General features: G+C 36.6%; 1 protein-coding gene across 1 annotated transcript in view; it reads right to left on the bottom strand.

Moving 5' to 3' along the window:
* The window catches only part of COL14A1 (collagen type XIV alpha 1 chain), a 111,901-nt gene that overhangs the window by 56,110 nt on the left and 37,523 nt on the right, over positions 1-18,268 (bottom strand). The window contains exons 12-20 of the mRNA XM_030444292.1: positions 16,200-16,345; positions 14,778-14,907; positions 11,496-11,635; positions 10,465-10,591; positions 9,310-9,449; positions 6,260-6,392; positions 5,060-5,128; positions 4,110-4,261; positions 529-658 (exon numbers count right to left, since the gene is read on the bottom strand). Of these exons, the coding sequence (XP_030300152.1) occupies positions 529-658; positions 4,110-4,261; positions 5,060-5,128; positions 6,260-6,392; positions 9,310-9,449; positions 10,465-10,591; positions 11,496-11,635; positions 14,778-14,907; positions 16,200-16,345 (1,167 nt within the window). The remainder of the gene's footprint in view (positions 1-528; positions 659-4,109; positions 4,262-5,059; positions 5,129-6,259; positions 6,393-9,309; positions 9,450-10,464; positions 10,592-11,495; positions 11,636-14,777; positions 14,908-16,199; positions 16,346-18,268) is intronic.

Genomic DNA, 18,268 nt, shown 5'->3' with positions numbered 1-18,268 from the left:
TTTTACCAATATAGTAGAGAGGGAACTTAAGCTACAGCTGAGTAATCTTTTCATACTTGGAAAACTCTAGAGATAATGCATTGACTTTTTATAAAAAGTTCAGCATAATTTCTAATGACCTTTAGGAAGTAATGAATTCACAGAAAAGAAAATTTAGCAGTACAATGGTTGGTTTGATACTAGCTTAGAAGGCACTGTTTAATTTCTTTTCTGCATTAGTTGGCTTGTCCTTAGAAGGATTTAACTACTTTATTACTCAGAAACTTTCTGGAAACTCATAGTATTTGAATATAAAATACAATTCATCAATTAGAAGCAACTTACTGTTTATAAATCAATGAACTGAGATTAATCTAAATCTCAAGTTATGTAATTCATTAATTAATTTAATTTAATGAATTAATTTAATTAAAATTAAGCCCACATATATATTTAAAAATATTTCCACAGCCAAGGAAAAAAGTCCAAAAGAGTAAGTCTTTCTTCATGCAGTTCCTGGCCAAAGACAAGCAGAAAGTTTGTACTTACAAGTTTTGCCTGGAGCTGAAACACTGACTCCTTCCCCATCGGAATAGATGGGAGTAATGGTAATTTTGTACTCTGTATCAGAGAGCAGGGGCTGAAGCAAAAGAGTGTTTTGCCTCCCAGGCACCATTACCTGGACAGACAGAAAAACAGAAATAATCAAGCTCAATGACTCCTTACAAAAGCTTTTTGTATTTTACATGATCTGTGGCATCACCTTCCTCTAGTTATTTTTTCATAGCAAGCATTTTTAAATATTTCTGATGTTCAGTGGTAAAATAAAATTATGACATTATCTACTCTTTTAACACATCTATTAGTTACATCTGATTGTCATAAAGGTGAGAATGTGCCTGTAGGATAACACAATTTTATGTTAAACCTATGAGCCACTACAGCTCCATAAAAACCACTGGTGCTGTATGGATGGTTAGTTCTTAAAGAATTTTACTGTAGAGACAAAATAATTGCTCTTATTGTGTTTATTATTGTGTTTATTATGATTGTTTGAAGCCATGCCCATTACTGAAAGTTGATTGTTACATTCTTTGGGGCAGGAAATTCTCTTTCCCTTACTATCACAATAGTGCTGGTAGAGGTACCCAAGCAATGCCTTGCAATCTTTTAACTTCTCAGTAAAATATTAATCTCAGAGAGTCTCCATAGTCTGAATGGGAACTGCCCATCATATGGAGTGGATGTGTTAAAAAAAACCAAAGAAACAAAGAAAAAATACCCCAAGGTGTTTTCTGCACAAAAACTGTACTCTGAAATCATGCTGTTGGAAGCAAGAGTCCCAGGGTCCAACATCATATTTTGGACTCTCCCTGGCTCATTTCCATTGTGTGAATCTAACAACTGAGCCAGCAAGAAGTTGAGAGACCTAAAAGCCCTTTAAACTCAAAGAGAAAAAGCAGAAACTGAGCCTAAAAGTGTTTTGCTGTTTCAATGAAGACTGATGCACGTGATGGTGGTAGAGTAAAAATTTCTAAAGCATATACTTGGAAAAGAAAGCTCTCACCAGTTTTAACACTCCAGAACACATTCAAACCCTGCAAGAGGTAATGGTTTTAAGCTGGAAGAGTGTAGATTTAGACTAGATATAAGGAAGAAATTCCTCAGTGTGAGAGTCGTGAGGTACAGACACGGGTTGCACATGGAGGTTGTGGATGCTCCATCCTTGGACAAGTTGAAGGCCAGGCTGGATGGCGATCTGAGCAACCTGGTCTAATGGGAGGTGTCCCTGCCCATGCAGAGGAGTTGGAACTGGGTGATGTTTATAAGGTCCCTTCCAACCCAAACTGTTCTATGATTCTGTGATACTTGTAATTTTGGCAAGTGATACACAGAAAGAAATTATACACTCAAAACACAAAAACCAAGTTCCTTAAAAAGGAACAACCAACTTCTTTGGTGTTTTAGGAGGAGGAATTCAAGCATAACATTGAAAACACTCCCTTTTCCACATGTGCACATCAGAGATCTCCTACAGAACAATATTCACCAATGAGAAACATTCCTGGCTTTAAGGTGTTAAAAAAAATGTGAACTTTCCAATATGAAGAGTACACCCAAGGAAATAAATGCAGTCTAGAGTTTGAGCCTCTGTGCTGAAAAGTATGCTACTACATCTCCTGGACCCTAATTTTCAGCCAATTGCACCAAAGATTTAAAATCTTATCAATATTTTTATTCAAAGGCAGGAGTAACTAATATTTGTATTACTGAAATCAGAGCCAAAAAGACTTAAGCATCCACCATAGAATGGTCATGCTATAGCATATTTAAGACCAAATTCCACAAAACTTTTAGGTTCTGATTAAGGGATATAGTTATACATACAAACACTCCCCTCAATACTGAATGTCTGTGTCATTTCAATGACATCTTGGTTGCACCTCTTAGGTGCAAAAACTCACAAACCTTCCTTTTAAAATGTACTTAATGTTAAGTATAATCTTACATCACTCCTTATTTAGTAAAGTATCTATATACCTGATTAATTTCAAAGATGAAAGGTTATTCTGTGTGCTGAATTGTGACCAATGATAATAAAACTCAAGATTGTACTTAAAATTAATTTGCAGAATTAGAGCCAAGATACCTATTTACTCTTACAAGTTTATTATTTGTTGTTTATGAGCTTTTGATTCAACTCTAATAGTCTTCTGATAACCAGAATTTTAATACCTTTCCTACAGTTTTAATTTCCTTTTAAAATAATACTCATTGAACACTAAACAGAGCATTTGTATCATCCAACTGAATTTCACTAAGCTTTCCAGAGCCAAAACAGCAAATCGAGGATCTTTGGGTTATTATCAAAACAATACAATTTATACCATTATGCTGTGCAAGATTTCCATTGTATTATATACTGTCTTATATAGTTGAGGTAAATTCATAAAGCATGTTTTCCAGTCCAAAAAGAAATCACTGCAATGAAAGTTCATTTTCATATTGATGTTGAAAAGATGGCTAAAAAGTATTTTTCTATCAAGGTCTCATAAAAGATGAAAGAAACCAAAAATGAAAAAAGAATGACTCATATTTTTCTAGAAAAAAGAATATTCAACTAAATCCTTTTGATAATTTTTATTGATATATTCTTATATAGGGCTAAAAATGTCAGCTGCTAGACATCAAATAGAACATCCCATATTTTTGATATGACTGTTCTATGAACAGGAGTCACATGATAGACACAGAAGGAGAATGATATGGGGAATATTTTTGCATTCTGAGATATTTAGTAAGAAAATAACCTTGGGCTATACAATTTAATCTCCTAGATATACCTACACAGAGCAATTTTTACACAACTCCTCAACTGTTCAAAAAAAAAGAAAAAAAAAATAAAGCCACACAGCTTCTCCAGCTAGGGCCTTCTCCTTTTTAATTTTTTTACTATGTGTACAAAAGAGGACAGGTAGTGCTCTTCATTCTTTCAAATATTTTCCAAGATCTTGATCACCAGGAAGTTTTTCTGTGCAAAGACACTTTTTCAGCTTTGATCATCACATGGTAACAGAAAAATAACAAATATTCTAAGGCACTGATTAAAAAGGTCTGTCCTTATTACAACACATACAGGTTAACAAGCGGTATGAAAACTTTGCATTTGAACTGTAATTACATTGCTTTACTACAAAATGGATGCTTAGGGAAGAAGAAAAAATTGCTGAAAGAAAAAAAAATTCCATGAGGTTGTTTTGTACAAACATTTAAGAGTTGTTACAACACCATCTCTGAATAGAAAGAAGCCTAAAAGTGAAAATTTCCAAAACAAAACCATCCACAAACTTAGACGAATTTCTAAATTCAGAAAAAAAGGGGACAAGCAACTAGTCCTTTAACTATGATCTCTTTAAACACCTGTGTGACTGTGCCTTGCTGAAGCATTTACCAGCCTTCAGTGCAGCAGCTGCTACATGAATAAAACTTTGAAGTTCAATCTCCCAGTAATACCAAACATGAAACTTTTACTATAGCAACAGAAGTGTTACATAAGGAGAGACTATAGCTTAGCAATTATTAAATGAACTTTTCAAGTTTACAGAGCAATTCAGGAAACCCATACAGACCATTCTTACCGCTTCCTCAGCACGGTCACCTTTGGCAGTGAGATAGGTCACTCTGAACTGCTGAATATTGTAGTCTGTGATGTCCCATGTCACCCTCAGACTTGATGTTGTTTCATCATCTACAACAAGGTTTCTGATTCCTGTTCGAAAAACTAAAGCCCCCAAAAATGTAATTAATTTTTACCAACTCCATTTTTAGATTTAAAGCTGTGCTAACTATCACCAGGTAGCTGCAGATTCTATTGAAATCACAGTGTGTCTACAGATCCATGGTGGGACAAACTCATCCTGTTGAATCACATTTGGGCTTAATAACTTTAAAATTGTAATCATTTAATAAAACAATCCTATATACTGTCATTAAAATATATCACCCCATTAATTTTGCTTATATTACTGAGCTTACAGACCATTAGAATAATCAAAACTCCAATGCAGCTAGAATGCTACAGAAGAGAAATAATCCACAAATCTGATCTTACTCAGTTTTCTAATTCCAGCTAAAATAAACAGAACCCTCAAAACTAAACAAAATTCTGAAGAGTTTCCAAGCTCGTATTTATAAAGTGAAAGAGAAAATTGAGCTGAATGCTTCAAATTAGTCTCTATATCCCTAATATCACTGGTAAGATTCAGTGTCCCTACACCATGTTATAGGTTGGCTCCTGATCCACATACAGCACATGTGGGAAGCTGGCCAAAGGCAGAAGGGTGATGCAGGAGCATGGTAGTGTGCACCTCTCAGTGGTGATGTCCCTTGCCTGGGATCCTGGAATCTACATTTCAAGGTCTGTCATGGCAAACCTGCTGTCTGCATGGGCCATCTGGAACTGAGGTTATCAGTTTTGCTTTAATATCACAATTCTCTGCCCCTAGATCTATGTATGCCTTAGCCTCCTGCATATTTGTGTATAAATAGGTTTAAACCTGTTGATTTTTATTCTGTTTACCTGCTGTGGTGGGCTTTGCCATGGTACTGGTAGTAGTCACTGTGGTAGGCATTTCAGTAGTTCTTGCCACTGAAAAACAATGCTCAGCTCACTAACAGTTCAACAAGACATGGAAGTCACAGTATTTATCTTGCATTTCCAACCCTGACAATGAAACTATGTGCTCACACCTACAGGTATCCCACATGCTTCAGGCATTTCAGAGAACAGAAGGGAACTATTCATTTCTTGTACTTTAGGCACAAATATTTGCAGGATTAGCACTCTGATCTACTGATAAGATTCAATTATAAACTCTACAGTTAAATAAGAATGTATGCAGTTGCCCACATTTATGTTATGGCTGAAGTATGCATAAGAACTTCCACTTTGTCCATTCTTTAAGATTGGTCATAAGATCAATTGAATTGTGGGCTATTTAAAGATATTTCTCTCCTGTCCAAATCAAAACCAGAAAGTATGCTCAGCAACACTGGGCAATACCAGCATCATAGGGACAGGTAGCAGCTTCTTGTCTTAAGGGAAGGTTCAAGATTAAGCCTGAAATTAAATTACTAAGAATCAAATATATTTTTGAATTTACAAATGAAAAATATAGTTTACTTAACCAAGCCACTATACATAAAAAGAGAATGGATATGGCCATCTAGCTGAAATGCTGACCATGAAATGCTGTTTTGATTATTAACTATAAAATATACTGTACATTATTAAGTTTTATCTTTGTTACTTCCACGTTAATGTCACAGGGTGCCTGGGTAAGTTTTTTCGATTGCTATTTCAGCCAAGAGTGAATTTACCTCTGGTGACCATAAATTAAATAATTAAGAAAAAGGGTATACTGCAAAGGCCAAACAAATTCTGGCAAACCCCCCTCCCCATAATCTAATATATCTCCTCATGAGGAACTCTGGTCAATGACTAAATACTGAAATGTAGGGTGGAAGGGTATCTTCCAGATTCAAAGGTTATTAATATCAAAGCTCAGATAAGGAGTCAAACCATTGTTTTCATTTAGTGCCATCTACCACGTAATATCAAATAAGAAAAGCAAAAATTACAGTCAGTAAAACCTTGGTGCTAAACCACCACATTCCTCAATATTGCAGCTATCCAAAGACAGACTATATTTTAAATATAAGACATATGCATTAAATTTAAAAAACCTAAAGACTGATAAAAATCAAGAGTTTGTCTTACGTGTAGATCCAAGAATAGCAACAACTTCACTTTCACTGTCATCATCAAAAACTGCCATCAAAGAAACTTCATATTCTGTGTTGGGTAACAAGCCCTCAATAACATGAGTGTCTGTATCTCCATTTATGACAATCTAATTAACACAACAAGATTGAAGAAAATCAATTTGCTTAATTTCTATGATTTGACTGAAATAAAAAAAGGAAAATGGATTATCCCTTAAAATAAATAAAACTTACACTCAGATATGCCTAAATAATTTATTAGCTAAATTGAAATAAAAACTATCACAGACAACTTTTGAAAGAAAAAACCAACAATGCTGTTAAAAATACTTAAAAACACATTCATCACTTTCTGGATGGCTTGATAATTCTAGTGTATGATCTAATACTTTCATCCATAAGTAATTAATTGCTAAAGCTAACCGTAGGCACTCCTTTTGAAAAAATCACTAAAACTCAAAATATTCATCAATAAAAGCAATATAATGGAATAGATTAACCTTCATTCATATTTCTCCCATTCAAGCACTGTTATGACAAATGTACTCTGCATCTCCACAGCCTTACAAAATGCTGTTTTTATAGAAAAATTATAATCAGTTTTAAGGTTCCACAAATCTGAATGCAACTGGAAGACACTTTTGCTGAAGACTTGGGGAGCAGGGGTGATTTGCTGATGAGCAGCTTGCTATATGGTGTAATGTTTCATATAGAAATTTTTCTTATTTATATCTAGGACAGCAGCAGAAGATTCACATGTACAATGTTAACAGCAAGCAGAAGGTAGAAGGTCACTTTTCAGATTTTTGTGTGGTTTATTTATTTAATTAGAAGGGATCAACAGATGGGCAGGGGTTGGAGCTAAAGCAAATGTAAAGAATAATGCAAGGAGCCTGAGCATTAACTCTGTTGAAATGGGCTGATTGGTTTTGGGAACAGTTTTCAGGTTATGCAGACAGATAACTACAGTAACATAACCCTTCTCTAGGATAACATTGGCAAGTTTTTAGAGGTGGCCACTGTATACACAGAATTAAAGTAATGGAACTTAGAAACCAATATACATATGCTCCGTAAAAGCTACTATAGCAGTTAGCAGAAACAGTGAACTACACTTTATTCATTTCATTACAGAAGGAGATCTCCTGAGCTGGTCCTGGAGAAGAGGGACCCATGAAACTATCAGAATGCTGCTGAACTTAGCTACAGAAAACAAAAGCAGAAAGAAATTAGATGGGGCCATGTCTTCTACAACTATCAAATAATGACTTAGGCACCTCAGACTGCATGCTTTCTGGCACAGATTTTCTTGGGAAAATTTCAGAAGCAAGCTTGACTGAGTATAGCTATATACTAAGTTATAACTAAGCCATCCTTCCCAGTACAAGTATAATGGCATGCATTCTCTACTCGAAATAAAAAATAGAAATAAATAAAGTCACTCTAGAAAATAAAGAAATAAAATAAAATAAATAGAAATAAAAAGTCACTAACTCTAAAGTTAATTTATTCTGGCTCTAACAGCCTGCTAAATGCTCCTCACTCATCAGCAGTGTGGGTGAAGCAATCAGAGAGCTGTGTAATTCTCACCACCACCCCCTAACCCCACTCAGTTAATTGGCAAGTTGGGTCTTGGGAGAAAGACAGAGGGAGTACATGTCCTTTCTCTGCATGACTGATCACTTAGCTGGGAAAGCAGCTTAAAGAAGCAATAGCCTGGAGGTATTGTGCTGTCCTAGGCCCAAGCCCATTAGAGAGGTCATGCAAGGAGAATGAGAAAGCAGCTCCAGTATTTTTAATATTTCAACATCCTAAAATATTAGGGCCTCCAGCAGTTCTTAGTGACTACAATGAACAAGGGGAACTTTAAACGTTCAAATATTTCTTGATAATTTATTCTCCTACTCAAAGAACACAGAATAATAAATCTCACTTAAAAATGCACATAGTTTAAAGGGACTTGCTGACAGCTCCACACTGGAACCTAAACAGAAACAAATCAGTTCATCTATTTCAGGAAAAAAATGCTAGGGGATGACCTCCTGCATCCACTCACTCATCTGCCAACTCTTTTTCCCTGCTCACTCCTTTCTTGCATGACTACCTCTCATTAGGTGAAAGGGAGGAAAGAATCAGGCAACGCTAAATTTGCAGAAAAAATGCCACATAACCTAAAGCTGGAACAACTCCTTTCCACCCTAATGGATGACAAAATGATGCCTGAAACCCAGGGCCAGGTGTGAAATGTCATCTTCCCCACTAAGTTCTGTACCCAAATAAACAGCAGCTGTGGCCTCTTTTCACAGTGCTGATGCCAAGACAGCAAGTTTTTTGACAGAGACATTCAAGATTGCCAAGTACAAAAGGAACCAAAAGAATGAGCAAATAAACAAAGGAAAAGAGGAAATTAGATAAATGATGAAAGGTGAAAATTTGGGAAAGGGAGAGAAAGTATCTGTTACAAAATACTTGGAAAAAGAACAAAGCAGGAAAAGGTAAAAGGATGAAAAAATATTAAAAAATTCAGACTGCTAAAAATGGAACCATGGAGAAGACACATTAAAGCCTAGAGCAAAAAATATAGCATGGGGGGAAAATTAGTAAAAAGCATAAAGAGGAAAAAAGGTACAAGGTAACAAATTAATTATGTGTAAACTTTTCCTTTTGTAATTTTATTTAACAGGCAATTTTACTGTGGGCAGCACATTAAACACACGTGGAGCCTTATGTGAGGATACCACTGCTCTGGCTCAGCTACTGTCAATTTCACAGCAAAGAAACATGAGACATGAAACTCAGCAGCTGGCACATTACAGATTCCATTGAGCAGTCACACCAGATCTCATTTCCCCACTTCCTCTTCAACAAAAACTGGACTAACATTTTGATTTTAGCTTTAGCTTTTAGTTTAGATTTTAGCTTTGCAGTGGGAGACATTTTTCTGTAACTCAACTGCTATATATGTGACAAAAGTTGCAGCATAGTTGTCCTCAGAGTGGAATTCTCTCTTCTATTTCACACACTAGGAAAGTCAATGCAACTTACCTCTTCAGATTCCCCTCCATCCAAAGGAATCCATGCCAACCTGTAAAAAGCAATATTGGAGGAGGTAGGCTTCCAGCTTACTCTAAAACTATCTGCTGATGCTTCATCAATTTCCAAATGTTGAGGAGCTGGTACTCTTTCTGCAAAATAGTATGCAAATGAAAAGTGAAAGTAAATTATTCTCTGAGATTTGCATAGATGGCAACATCAAGCACATACCATTTTACCTGCAGCTTCTTATAAAGAGCATGGGAAGTAGATAACAAAGGAACTAAATATTCTTTGCACACTTACTTGTACTCAGTGAAGTTTTTTGTAGCTGGAGGAAAGGAGTATGTACCGTATATGCTCTTTATCTATTCTAAACTGGACAAGCCTCCTTGTCCTCTCACCACTGAAGGAGCTCCATGCAATCCTTACCTCTTCTTTTCCTCTGCCTCAAAGCAAAGTTCCAATTTCAGCCCTTTCCAGAGACTCTGTGTGATTTTCCAGTTGCAATTCACATGTAGATATATATGTCTCATTCTGTACATGTGTGTTCCTTCTCTTCCACCTCTTATTTCTCCCTCGAAGTCCTCTTTCCATTATGTTTGAAATCATTGGCCAAGTGTCACCAGTGATTTGTTTAACACAGAACTTGCACAACTAGTTACAGCAATAATAACTGTGCCAACAGACTACAGGAGCTTTAAATGTATTCTATTTTCTCCTTTTGGTGTTCATGTCTCTCTGTATGTATATAAAGTTCTATTCTTTATTGCCAGATAGTTCACTCACTAAATGTACGATTCAAAATTCATCACACTTCATCTGGAGAGACAAATGTCATCACATCACGTGATGCTTCAGAAAACTGGGGAGACTAATACTTAACTCCTAATTGCAATAAAAGATGCTTTAAAATAGCTGATTGTGGAAAGACTTAAGACCTTATCCACACAACCGTTTTCATGATGTGAAGAGATTACTCCCATGAGTAAGGATGCAACTGTCCCCATAATAAAGCAAAGTCAAAAACTCCAATGAAAATAACAGAAAGCATTTCATACATCTGAATTCACAGCCAGAGACACTTGGTGTTACTGGTCCTACTTTCCAGTAGCAAGAGTATAAAAATTCTTCTTGGAAAGCCTTCAAAAGTTCAGCAATACTTACTTGTGGTAAAGCTGCCAGTAAGTGGCTCAGATTGTCCTTCATCATACAGGGAGAAAATAGCAACAGTATACTCTGTCAGGGATGTCAGACTTTTTAAAGTATGGGTTGAAACACGACCAACTTCCACCTAGAGAAAGCATATTTTTCAATAGATACTGATCATACACTTTACATTATCAGTGTCTGATAGTCTGCTGGGTAGTAACGATACAGAAAGTGATCATGTAATTATTAGAGAATTCTTTTGAAACTATGAACAAGTATAAATTCATAAAAGCTGACAAATTTATTAGGCAAATTAGAGAAAAGTAAAATTTTGTTCATGACAAGCAAGGGAAAAAGAATATTTGGCCTTAGCAAGCTTAACTTCACTAGCTTATGCATCAGCACTGAGTGTTCAGAAACCCATAAGGGGAAGGAACTTTGTGTGGGGGGGCTAGTAAGTTGTGTCCTTTATCATGAATAGTCATTGCATAATTTTTTGTGAAAAATAATAAAACTAAACCAAAAGCTAAATATTGCATAAGTAAGTTATTAAATGCACGTGCCTATGTTAGAACATGTTGGTAACACTTTATCATTCTATTCAGGCCAAATCCTGTTTCAATATATAGTTAAAGCAATAAATATTAAGAAAATGTGCCATATTCTTTTTGAATGAGCATGGGTCCATGACATATAACATATTGAAAGACTTGTTATTTAGGATGAATCAAGACCAAATATTTCCATACCATACTTTTAGTCGTGATCTTACACCTACAAACCACTGCTCGCTAGAGGGTCATTTCCTTCAGCTTATGCATGTCAGCAGTGACTGTCCTGGTATGTGAGTTCAGGGTACTGTCCCCCCCACTTATGATCCAGTCCAAATGTATAACTGATACTAAACAAACTCTTCTATGTATTACATTTCAGAATTCTTTTGCTTACAAGGTACCCCTTGTTTATAAAAGCGACCCTTAATAGTTACAGAAGTTTGGGGAGGTTGGAGATTGGTTAAGACAAGAGAGATAATAATAATAATTTACCTCATTGGTTTCTGTGCCATCTGTTTTAACATACATGATGCGATAGCCATTTACATTTTTTGAAGCAGGATCCCACGTTAGCTTGGCACTACTGTATCCAACATTGGAAAATTTCAAGTTTGCTGGTGGACTTAGAGGCACTTGAAAAGGGGAGAGGTAAAACCAAGAAAGTGATTGCAGGTTTCAGATGTGAAATCTTTCATGTCTTGAAAATAAATGGCATGGTTTTAATTCAAAAATTTATATCACCAGTGTTTATATTAAAAGACCTTCATCAATGGAGCTACACAAGTACACAAAGGCAGATAAAATTGTTTAGCTCTTTAATGAAACACCACTCAATTTTTAATGCATCTTAACTAATGCTGAAAAAGATATTATGTTATTGCTCATAGCAAATATAAAAGCAAGAACTAACCTACACAATAATACTCTCAATAAATTTGTCAACATAAAGCAATTTAATTCAACTAGATTTTATCCTATATACTTTTGTTTTCCATGAGTATCCCAGCAAGAACATTTCGTGACAGTAGTATTTTGGCAAAAATCTTTCTGAATCCTCAAAGTCCCTAACATAAGGGTAAGATTTTCCAAAAGCATAACTAGCTCAGGAGATCTGCAAAGATGCTAATTTTTTTTTTTAACTCTGCTTAACCTTTCTTCTTTTATTACAAAGAAGCTGTTTCCTAGCAGGAACCCCAGTAAAGGTGATATTTATATACTATATATTCCTTGGCTGTCATGAGCTGAAGGAAAACAAGGTCATGCAGGAGAGAGTCTCAGGTTGCATCCACTCTTCTGTTACACCAGAGAAAGCAACTTGTGCTGTCTGTTACTCTTAGCAGTAGGTTCTGTATTAGCCCAACATCTGCTAATTTTCTCTGAACTGTGAAACCTGTCTCTGTGCTTTATGCCTTCACCTTCACACACTCCTCACCAGTCCATCTGGACAGATAAATATCAGCACATCAGAAGCTGTTTCCCTGACACAAGAGCACATGGGGAAAACCAAAAGATAAAAATATCAACATATTATGTGGAAACTTCAGCCAGGCCATATATTGACTTAAAATCTGCAAGCAAATACCTAAGCAGCATAGCAGCCATTAAGTGAACATGGCTATGAGGAAAGAGAAGATAGGAACACACTGGAATTGTATTAAATGGGTTTGCCACACTTTCTGGCATTCTATATATTCCACAGAGGCTAGTGAAGGGAGTATCACGTGCTGGCTTTCCTTTCTACCTTCTTTCAGTTGTGGAATGCATTTTATTTCACCATCCAGACTATACCACAAAGTACTTCAGTCTCCACTCTTTCCTTTTGGAACCAACCTCCTGAAAACACTGCTCTCAACCAGTCAGACAGTCTTACTGCCAGGGTTATGTGATATTTACAGTGAGTCTTGGATAAATCCTGGCCCCAGAAAGAAACCCCACTGTGGAATGAGCTTGCTGATCATGCCTCTGTTTGGCAAGGAGAAAGGTTTCCCTACAGTAACAGTATGTACAATGATATTTATTAAATACAGAATATCAGATACTACACGTAATCCTACTGCAAATTGGGCAGATCACTCTGCAGCCAGATGTATGCTACAGGAGAAAATACTCAGTAGCCTATTCATTAGCTGCAAGACAGAAATCATCACAATGAAAGGAAAAAAAATCTGAATCCCAGCAGGGAAAACTTTACTATTAAACAGTGATGATGTGGGACAAATACACTCACCAAGAGCTTTTATTTGTCTCAGACTGCCCCACGGCCTGATAAATCAAAGCCTATTTGAAGAGGGATTTTTTGAACAGACATATATGAAAGGTTAGAATTTAACTTTTCATATTGCAGTTCTAAGAACAGTTGCAGTTGGCTGCATTGAGTAATCCTAAAAATAAATTAAGGTTGCAGAACAGTTAGATTTTTCTTTTTTTTAATTCTGGTCTGGCAAGAGCAGTGATGACGGGTTAACATATGTTACTAGCTTCTGTGATCAAACACTAGGGTCACGAATCCTCAGCTTGTGCCAACGTATCTGGAATTTGCATGTGATCTTCCATCCAATGTGTTAGTCAGGTTTAGAGCTCTGCAGCCTCCAAGACCATATGACATGAAGTGAATTCAGACTGGCACATTCATAAACTGCATAAACTACTGTCTAGGATAAATTAAAACAAGATATTGATGAAAAGCAGAGGGACAAGGGGAGGGAAGGGGGGTTAAAAGGAGAGAGAGAAAGGATCAGAGGGACAAAGAGCCAAAGAATTGATCTTCCAAGAGTTAAGAACCTTCTACACTCCTTTCAGGTCGTGAAAAATGACCAGGTTGCATCAGTTCACTATTTTTGCTTGTCTGTCTGCAACTGTCCTCTGAGGTGTGAATCAGTTTGAACAGCATTCCTAGAGCTTCTTCTGCCATTATTGACTATTCAGGCAACTAGCCTGGCCAGTCTTTTTCTTAGCACTCACATGTTTGAACTTAGCTTACCTACTAAATGTAAGTGACTTTCACACTCACTTACTCATGCCAGGAACTAAAACACAAGAGGAAGCAACCACTCCACTCATGGGAGCAATACAAATGTCACAGAATGCAGTTCCAGAAATATACCAGCAGCACATTTATTTTCTTCTTTGTCTTCCAAATGCTTAGGCTATTCAGAGAGCTGTCATACAGTGCTGTGTACAGTTGACTGTACAGAAGACAAAATTTAGCTGGCAAAACTCTTTCTGCTTATTAAAAACACACCATCTATCATAACTGCACAGGCACTTTCCAACCCTTCTTTACCAGATGTTAAGCAGCACCACTGGAGAGACAACTTCTCTTTGCTTCTTTTTTGTCTGTGCTACTACTGAGCCAGAGGAATTAACTTCTTCATCTGAGCAGGCTCCTCCACACACCTGGTTCTCTGGCTACAAAGAAGCTAAACAGAGCAGTCTCAATGTAGCTTTATGTGGTGACCTTCGTTCACCCTTAGCAAGTTCAGAAAACCATCAGGAGTTACACCAAGATCAACAGGGATATCCACAGAAGCACTATTAACCAGAGAAATTTCACAAGAAAACAAGAAAAATTTACAATCCTGTTCCAAAACCAAGCTCTTTTGTAGAAACTCACATCCTCAGTCTCTATAATTCACACTGAGAAACATTGCACAGCTAAGATCTTGCTCTATGGACCATTCAAATCAGATTTTAAAATCAGACATCTGCTCTAATATGTGCAAAGACTGTTCTGAAGTTTTATTACCAATAACTGAATATAGATGTGCTACCTACATGTAGTTTCTTGTCCTGTAAGGGGATCACTGGCTTCTTCTCCAAACATGGCATAAACTGTGACTGTATATTCTGTATTGGGCAATAGTCCATCCAGTTCAAGATCTGTTGAAGCCTCCCCAACTTTTATCTAAATATACCATAAATAAAAAGACACATTATTTCTGAATTACTGCATGATAGGGAATCATGCTATTCACATACTTGAAATTAGATATGTGAACAAATGCCCTGATGAGCATTTATCTGACACTTTGCCTGCGGTCCTTGGCCCAAGATTTCAGGATTTTGCATAATAATAAAAAGAATAAAACTGTCACAAAGTCAACACAGAGGTAAGAGGACTTCAGAAGTAACTAGTGTCATCAGCAGTGGCAAAATAGTCCTTTCCAGAACATGCAGCTACTAAGACCTTTTCAATCCCAGCTACATCTTGTTTTATCTTCAGACATAGGACTGAAATTTCATAAGAGGAATGAATTTCAGTGCACATGAAGGCTCAGATTTTTTGCAGTTGTATGTATAATTTTCCTCCTCCACCTCTTCACAGAGAAGCACATTAGCAGGGACTGCCTTATCTATTTAAAAAATAAAAGTCTTCATTCTGGGTAAGTCTCATTCCTCCTGCACAAGCTCGTTTTCAGGGAGGAATTATCTGCTCGAGCCATTCATTTAGCAGAGAGTACAAATCTATTTGAGCTTTCAGTACCTTCCTGCACTCTTCACTAGTTCACATGCCCCTGCATGCTTCTCAGTGTTCTGGCTTGAACATCAATCTTAATTATACATATAGAAACGTGAGCAAAAAAACTTTTAAATTCTAGATCAGAAGTTCACTAGAACTAGAACTTCTGCTAGCAACTTTAAAAAGTTCTCGTTATTTTAGTGAGAGAAAACTGGACTTTGTCCCACGTTCTTTTTCTTCTAAAAATATTTCCTAAAAATCACTTCTGATGGAAGGTATTATTTTAAAATTTAAAAAATAAAAGATGAACAGATCTAAGAAAACCAATACATGTCACATCTGCAAATTTTATGTTCTTTCAAAGGTCTTGATGATAACAAAGGCTAAACTTCATCTTCTTATGATAACGTGCTTAGAAAATGTCTTAGGTTTACTTCATTTTTTCTTCCTTTGGGTGTTAGTTTTGTATGATGATACAGTGTCACCTCATATATAATTTCATAAGTGCAACTTTAATTCAGGTGAAATTGTTGCATTTTTATGGCAATAATACATTAAAACAATCAACTGGTACTTCCATTTTATCCATGGGCCGTAATACATACAGCATTTAAAGGAGTAATGGAAAAAAAAGTATTTGTGGATCAAGTTTGAGGTTATAGGCCATATACTAATTTGTTCCTTAAAAGATGTATTTTTTGAATAATTGCCATTTAAATGAAAGCATGATACATCACCTCCTTCTCATCTGCTGCCAATCCTTCTGTCAGGGGAGCGTAGAGGATCATGTAACCTGTGGCACCCGCTACTCCATTCCACTTTGCTCTCATGCTGCTCTGTGTCACATCATACAACTGCAGATCTGACGCCATTGGCAGGGCAACTGCAGTGGGAAGAGAGAAACACTTCAGTTGTCTCACAGGAACAACCAGCTATTTTTCAAACAGTTTATTTTATCCTAGGAAACACAAAGGAACATATTTATCTCCAGGCATGCGAGTGCTGTCTGTATGCCACAACCATGAAGAACTGACTACTACATAAAAGGCAGCAGAATTAGAGAAACAAGGAAATGACAACCTAACCAATTCTAACACCAGGACAGAGCTACCCCTTACAAAGCATTTCAACTCTTCAGCTAGGAGGATTTCTGCTCTTCAAGAAACAAATCACTCTGTTCACCCTTCCTTCTCTCTGATCTGCAGTAGGATGAACTCTTACTATCTCAGAAAGGGCACACTTACTATTAGGAACAAGGAACACCTCAATATTATGGCAATATAATGACAATTAATAAAGAGTTAACTGAAAAGTAAAAAAAGCAGTGTCTTCTACTAGAATTTTCAGATGAGTTCAAGCTTAGAATCTCAAATATATTCAGTAGATAATGATGATTTTCATCTTGGATGGTTATCAGAGTATCCTAACACTCTGGTAACACAAGGATAAATTGAATGTACTAAAAAAACCCCTAAAATAAACTAAACCAGGTAAAAATATATTTGTAAAAATTTTAAATGTGTATTTATTTCATATTTATTTGAAGTTAGAATTGATTACTAAATCAGAAACCTAATTATCTTTAAATTATGCATATTGGATGTGTTTATTTAGATTTCACATAACTATAAGCTGGTTTCAATGTTCTGTGTGAATGAGACCAGTGGCTATTTTAAGCTGTCAGTATCTCACACAAAGTCAGGAATGTAAACTTCAGTTTTCCACAGTTGTCCATTAAGACAGTACAAAATACTTTCAAACTGCAAGTATTTTGCCATGTGGAGTGATTAATACTTGCACATGTCAGACTATTACTTCCAAGACACTATCAAAGGCAGCTGTATTAAATGCTTGGTAATGTGTGCCCTTGGGGTGTGATCTGATCAGACCTCTGAAAGCCAGCAGGGATGGGCTCTGTCAGAACTTGAATAGGTGACTTCAAAGGAATACCAGGTGAGATATGAAACAATCCTGTTGGCTTAATATGTAATTCTGTTTCCTCTGTCTCAATAAATTAAACAGATCCTAACACTGGGGTATGACACGCTTGGAGATTACATTTCGGGAGACCAAGACAAAAATAGAAATCTCACTTTTTTATGACCCTATTTGATTTTCTTCTCAGATTTAGAAGATTTGTACTGAAAAAGAATCAAGAACCCTGGAGGACTAAAGGCACCTCTTAGATCATTTAGTCTAACCTCCCTATTCAGTCAGAGTCAGCTCGAGCTAGTTGCTGAGAACCAAGTCCAGTTAGAGTATCTGCACCTTACTGAGATGCAGACTCCACAACCTTTCTGGACAAACTACTCCTGAATTAGGATACCATCACAATAAAATAATGACTTCTCCTATTCAGATTTAATGTCATGGTTTTTTAAATTTTTGCCCTTTGACCCTTGTCATATCAGTGGGCATCACTGAGAAGACTTTGGCTTCTTCTTCTTCCTTCCCTCCTATCAGGGATTTTTGCACATTGATGAAATCACCTTGAGCCTTCTCTCCTACAGCTGTCCAAGCTTCTTTTATGAAGAATGTCCTAAGTCTTAACCATTTTTGTAGCCTCTCATGGGATTCATTCCAGTAAATCCACACCTCTCTTGTACTGGGGAGCCCAGCACATGACGAAGCATCCGACTGTGACCTCATCAGTGCTGAGTAGAAAGCAAGAATCACCTCTCTCAACCTGCTGGCAATCCTTTTCTAATGCAATCCAGGAGGCTTTGGGCCTTCTTTTTGACAAGGGTGCATTGCTGGTTCACAGTCAGTTTGTTGTTTGCCAAGACCCCTATGTCCAACTCTGCAG

Source organism: Calypte anna, chromosome 2, assembly GCF_003957555.1.
Source record: "Calypte anna isolate BGI_N300 chromosome 2, bCalAnn1_v1.p, whole genome shotgun sequence".
Lineage (NCBI taxonomy): Eukaryota > Metazoa > Chordata > Aves > Apodiformes > Trochilidae > Calypte > Calypte anna.
This window is presented reverse-complemented; position numbering and strand designations above follow the sequence as displayed.